This window comes from Silurus meridionalis, chromosome 13 (assembly GCF_014805685.1).
Source record: "Silurus meridionalis isolate SWU-2019-XX chromosome 13, ASM1480568v1, whole genome shotgun sequence".
Lineage (NCBI taxonomy): Eukaryota > Metazoa > Chordata > Actinopteri > Siluriformes > Siluridae > Silurus > Silurus meridionalis.
The window spans coordinates 1,324,509-1,331,388 of record NC_060896.1 but is presented as its reverse complement, the minus strand read 5'-3'; the positions used below and the strand labels follow the sequence as shown (position 1 = coordinate 1,331,388).

The 6,880-nt window shown below is 47.9% G+C and overlaps 1 protein-coding gene across 1 annotated transcript in view; it reads right to left on the bottom strand.

Moving 5' to 3' along the window:
- Positions 1 to 6,880, bottom strand: part of dmxl2 (Dmx-like 2) — a 37,147-nt gene extending 30,267 nt beyond the window's left edge. The window contains 1 exon segment of the mRNA XM_046864436.1: positions 6,363 to 6,880. Coding sequence (XP_046720392.1) covers positions 6,363 to 6,449 — 87 coding nt within the window. The 5' untranslated portion in view covers positions 6,450 to 6,880.

Genomic DNA, 6,880 nt, shown 5'->3' with positions numbered 1-6,880 from the left:
TTGGGTATATAATTGTTAGGGGAGGAACTGTGAGGTGATTGGGTATATAATTGTTAGGGGGGACTGTGTATATAATTGATGTTGGGGGGGTAATTGAGGGGCAATTATTTGTTTAAAGGGGCATTAAAAAGGAAACAGTCGTGAGCTTTTGCAGCAATGAAAATAAAAAAAACTAAAAGATACCAGGAGTCTAAAAATCTTCATACAAAACCTGCTGTTCCTGTGTGTGTGTGTGTGTGTGTGTGTGTGTGTGTGTGTACCTCCACACTCTTGATTTATTAATGGAGGAGGAGTAGGAGGATCTGAGAGCTCCAGCAGGTGCTCACTCAGCACATCGCCACCATGACTAGGCAAACAAACACACACACACACACACACACACACACACACACACACACACACACACAGTACGGCAAGAGTAAAGGAGAGAGAAGGAGCTATAAAAGAGACCCATTACAGAGGAACATAAAAATAAATGACCGTCACACCACGTTTTCTCTCTCTCTCTCTCTCTCTCTCTCTCTCTCTCTCTCATTCTCATCTGATATCTGCAGGTAAGCTCCTACAAGCACTGTCTGCCAACACACACACACACACACTTATGCAACACAACAGACAAAAAAAGTGTCGTTCGTACATGCGTGTTTGTGTGTGTGTGTGTGTGTGTGTGTGTGTGACACAGTTACCACTCAGACAGGAGTCTGCAGTAGATCTAGACCTGATTACTGCCCCTCTGTAGTGCACTCGGGGTAATGTGAGCTGCAGATAAATGCTCCCTACGTAGTGAACGTGTGGAGTGAGCACAGAGGCGTTCGGCTGCGTGATCGTGACTTCAGGAAGGAACAGCGAGGAGCCAAACCACGCTGACACACACCAACATCTCACTTCTGTTGCTTAGTGGAGAACTGTAGTGCGAGTGTGTGTGAATGTGGGTCTACAAAATAAACCTTTATTAAAGAGTCTGGAGAGGGAATATAAATCCATACAGGACACATCCTGCACAAGCCACGATGTCACCTGTTTATTTCATACACATGTAGCAGATCTTAAACTGCTTCATATTGTTTGGAGATACTGTGCATTACTCCATACCCAATAACACCACGTTCTCCAGTGACACAATTTTTATGCGTTTAGAGCTGCATTTCATCTACGTTCGTGTTCTCGGTGACGTTACAGAAGCTTGTCGTGTTGCTGAGAAAACGCAAGAAGCCTCAGGAAACGTAACATGACAGATTTACCTCTGGAACTGGAGACTCCTTTCAACAATGTTAAATAAATATCTAAAAATCCGGTTATCTTTGATGTCTATGCGAATCTTCTGACCAATCAGAATCCAGAATTCAAACGACAGCCTGTTACAAAAGTATTGGGACATCAATGAGACATTTGGGTTTGAGATCATAAGGACCAGGCCTCACCGATGCAGTACTCTGGCAGGAGTCTGTGAATCCACAGCGGAGACACGGTGCACTGTATTTAATTAGGTTTTACATTACAGAGTGTCTGAGCCTGAGGGTGAGAAACAGAAGCAGTGTTTGGATCTGTTTCCTCATCAGTCTGAAAGCAGCAGCAGTGCTGATTCGATCCACACACCACCCCACACTACAACGCACCACCCCACACTATAACGCACCACCCCACACAACAACACACACTCAGCATTCCCATCTGAACTCCAGTGTACTGATGGAAATCCCCCTCAGCACAGTAAACACACCAAACGCAATTGTGGGGAAACGCTGACAAGAACTTCTCAACTTCAGTTTCAGAAGTTTGTCTCTCTGATCCCATCATGTGAGGTTGTGGTGGAAGGCAGGGCAGATCAGATGAGCGGTGTGGGAGCGAGAGGGTTAACAGTGATGGGTGGAGCCTTGGACTGGGTATTGATCAGTGTGGATTAGAGAACAGAGACGAGTGCAGACGTGTGAACAGATGCTGTGTCAGTCACTGATTACATCACTGTGGAGTAATCTATCTTCAAAAAAGCATTCAGGAACTGAACCCTGACGCTCCGGCACACGGGGTCACAGGGTCACGAGATACACCACACAGTCACGAGAGCAGAAGCATGGAAAATACAAAAAACCACGAGAGCTGAGGAACATGCCTGAGGATTAATACACTCAGATAATCTTTTAAAAAAATAATCTCTAATCTTAAACCCTTATTCCCCAAACCCACAGCTCAAACCCTTATTCCCTCTGTCCCCAACACTAGAGAATCTAGAGCACTGCCCAGCAATAATAATATTAATAATATTAATAATAATAATCATCAAATTTGTTACAGAATTCTGATTAAAAGTTTGTGTGTTTCTAAAATTGCTCCTGTTCTAGAATGCGGCCAGAAACTTTGTGTGTGTGTGTGTGTGTGTGTGTGTGTGTGTGTGTGTGTGTGTGTGTGTGTGTGTAAAACCGAAGACCCCTATTCTAGAAAGCCTGCAAAATAGACTGGAAAACTTTAAGTGATGAGCAACGTTTTAAAAATTCTGTTCTAGATTACATCTGAAACATCTGATTCTGGAACAGTGATCTCAGAATTGTGTTGTAGAAATCTGGAAAAACACATAAGGATACTATCAAACAGAACACCAATTCATATCGTTGTTCTAGAATACAGTTGAAATCTTTCTAGATATTTTCCCCAGGTTTTGGAGCAACAGTTCAGAAGTCCATTCTAGAACACTGATGCAACAAGCAGAGATTTGACATGCATACCCATCAGTGTTAAGAAAAGACAGTACAGAAATGGGATCTAGAAGCCTGGTGAACCACATGAGAAAACTTTTAGACATCTGGAGGACATGGAACTAATTCAGATTCACTGCCGAAACTTTTCGTGATACCTTCCCAAGATCTGGGGTCAACGGTTCAGGACTGCCTTCCAACCTACATGTTTCATGCTCGAGAACACGAGTTCAGTATTCTGTTCTACTCCTGTTATAGAACCTGCAGTTGGTAGAACAAAACCATGAGGAACTGTCAAAGAGGATCTCAGCGTATTTCTGTTAATCACCCGATCTAATGAACACCACATCCTCGGATATATCACAGACATCAGTCCAGCAAGGACACTTCCCAAATCACACTGAGTAGTGCACATGAGTCTGGGACACTAGACAGGTTCTGCAGAGGGAATGAATCAGAGACGTCTGGTGGAGAAAAAAAGTGTCTCTCACACACACGTGTGTGTGTGGTGTGTGTGTGATGACACGGAGGATGTCTGATTATAGTTTTATCTAATTACACTGAGGGATCTGCTCTACAGGGTTAAATATAATTATTAATTAGACGAATCAGACAGGATGATTAATTACACACCAGACCTGCACAATAACACGTCAGTGTGTGACGCTGCACGTGTGTGTGTGTGTGTGTGTGTGTGTCATTCCTGTCACCGGGTCATTGTGTGACTGCGGAATCTCTCTCTCTCTGCAATACATCGCTCTCACTTCCTCTTTCTCCAGCCATAAATCACTGCTGCACTCATCACGGGCCCTAAACACAGAGGGGGTGAGTGGATTTAACACCACCTAGTCATCATCTCACACTCAGACATGAAGTCCTATAAACCCTCTGGACTTTACACTGTGCACTATAGCTAGTGTCTCCTATGTAGTGCACTTGTGGTACCATCCAATAACACACTACACTACAAGAGCCCGGATTCCTAACAGTATACATGTAGGACACTTGTAGGAGGGGCTGCATCCCAAACAGCCATCTACTGTACATGTAGTGCACTACAGAGATTATAAAACACACCACTCAAGTCACTCAGCTCTGCTCACTTAAAGAGGAATTGGGATTTAGTGCACTACACTGAGTGAATAATTTACACGTAGGTCCTCCCTGCACCGAAGTGTGCACTCCTGAGGTCCACACACCAACCTCAACCGGTTCCCTCGTCTGATGATCTAGCACATGACTGGAGCCAAAGAAGAAGCGTTAAAAAGGCAGATTGTTTTAAACTTTTGTGGTAATTGGAACACAGCCTGTGCATCCCGGCTGTTGGAGGTGAGAATTAGAACGCGTCCATGTTCGTTTTCCGTTCGAGATCCTGTGAACGTTTCAGACAAGGTGATGAATCACCTTAAGACTGGGGAAGCGAGCGCAGACGGTAAGTCCTGAAATACCCGTCATCGTGGAGGCATCAGGGCAAAGAGAGCATTCTGAACATCAGAGCAAGTTCATGAGAGGTCACACATACAGCAGACGTCACAGTGTGCAAATGTCACGGTGAAAACCTCAATCACGCAAATCATGCAAACGTCAGGAGGAAGATACAGCATCGTCGTTCTGAAACTCAGCAACGTCCTTCTGAACTGCCCTGATGTCCTTCTAAAAAACAGAGACGTCTCTCTGAAACACAGTGACACCCTTCTGTCTCACTAAAACGCACAGACGTCTCTCTGAAACACAGCAAGGTCTCTTTAAAACGCAGCAGTGTCTCTAAAACACAGTGACACCCTTCTGTCTCACTAAAACGCACCCATATCTCTCTGAAACGCACCGACGTCTCTCAAACACAGTGACACCCTTCTGTCTCTCTAAAACACAGTGACCCCCTTCTGTCTCTCTTAAACACAGTGACACCCTTCTGTCTCTCTTAAACACAGTGACACCCTTCTGTCTCTCTGAAACATAGCGACGTCTCTCTAAAACGCAGTGACACCCTTCTGTCTCTCTAAAACGCAGTGACGTCTCTCTAGAATGCAGTGACACCCTTCTGTCTCACAGAAATGTAGTGACATCTCTAAAATGCTGCACCGTCTCTCTAAAACACAGAGACGTCTCTGTAAAACGCAGTGACGTCTCTCTAAAATGCAGTGATGTCTCTCTAAAACGCAGTGACGTCCCTCTAAAACCCTGCGCCGTCTTTAACGTCTCTCTAAAACAGTGACAGCCTTTTTAACTGCCCTGATGTCCTTCTAAAATGCAGTGACGTCTCTCTGAAACGATTTGACATCATGACATGCATTGTGTTGTTCAACATGGTAGACATCCTTCTACACACGGAAGTCATTCTAAACCACACCGCTATCACCCACCCTTCATCTCCCACCCCACCATCACTCCTTCACCCACCCTCCCGCTATCACCCAATCCTCTATCACCCACACCGCTATCACCCACCCTCTATCACCCACCCCACCCACCGCCTCCTTTACCCACCCTCCATCACCCACCGCTCCATCACCCACTGCTCCTTCACCCACCCCACCATCACCCACCGCTCCATCACCCACTGCTCCTTCACCCAGCCCACCATTACCCACCGCTCCATCACCCACCGCCTTCACCCACCCCACCATCACCCACCGCTCCTTCACCCACCCCACCATCACCCACCCCACCATCACCCACCTCCTTCACCCACCCCACCATCACCCACCGCTCCTTCACCCACCCCACCATCACCCACCGCCCATCACCCACCGCTCCTTCACCCACCCCACCATCACCCACCACCTCCTTCACCCACCCCACCATCACCCACCCCACCATCACCCACCGCTCCTTCACCCACCCTCCATCACCCACCCCACCATCACCCACCGCTCCTTCACCCACCCCACCATCACCCACCCCACCATCACCCACCGCTCCTTCACCCACCCCACCATCACCCACCGCTCCTTCACCCACCCCACCATCACCCACCGCTCCATCACCCACCCCACCATCATCCACCATCACCCACCGCTCCTTCACCCACCCCACCATCACCCACCATCACCCACCGCCTTCACCCACCCCACCATCACCCACCATCACCCACCGCTCCTTCACCCACCCCACCATCATCCACCATCACCCACCGCTCCATCACCCACCCCACCATCACCCACCATCACCCACCGCTCCTTCACCCACCCCACCATCACCCACCCCACCATCACCCACCGCTCCTTCACCCACCCCACCTTTCAATCATGCAATCGTGTCTATACAAACACGCGTGTCACACCGCACACGTAAGACGTGTTTGATTAAAAACAAGGTCATCTCACCGTGCGCGATGTGACGTCGCGTGACGTCACGCTGAACCGCACAGGGGTGTGTGTATGTGTGTGTGTGTGTGTGTGTGTGTATACAGTGTACATTTCTGAACGCATAGGCCTGGATGTCATTCACCATGAAGGGGATGGAAAGGGAGGAATGGCGGCGGCGGCGGTGTCGACACACACACACACACACACACACACACACACACACACACAAATATACGCGCGCGCGTCACAACTGATGTGTATTGGTGTTGTGTCCGGTTGTTTATGATGAGAATAGACCAGGCAGTAGTGAGTGTGTGTGTGTGTGTGTGTGTGTGGACGGTACCGGATCCCCCCTGCTACCTACCGTGAACGGGATGGCGTTAACGCTCCCAACCGAGTAGCAGCAGTCCCCCGGATTCACCGCTCCGGTCAGCACCTGGTGGAGATGCATCGCTGTGGCTGTGTGTGTGTGTGTGTGTGTGTGTGTATGTTAATGATTATATTGTAATAATAATAATAATAATAATTCACACCGAGCCGATACTGCGCGGTCTCGGGAATCCCGTCCTCTCTCTCTCTCTCTCTCTCTCTCGTGCGCGCGCTCGGCCTCTTTCTGATAGAAAAACCCGTCAATGTCCCATCAGCCCCGGGTCCGCCCTCTATCTGTTTATTTATCTATCTATTTATCCGTTTATAAAGAAGACGCCATTACTGTGCTGTTATATGTTTTCGTTGTTCTTTATCTGAGACGCTTCGGGCTGCAACATCGGATTAAAAAATAATAATATAATAATAATAATAAAGAAAACTCCGCAGCAGACGAGCGCGCGCACGCGCGCACACGACACGGCACGCGAGCGAGACAGCCTCGTCCGCGTTGCG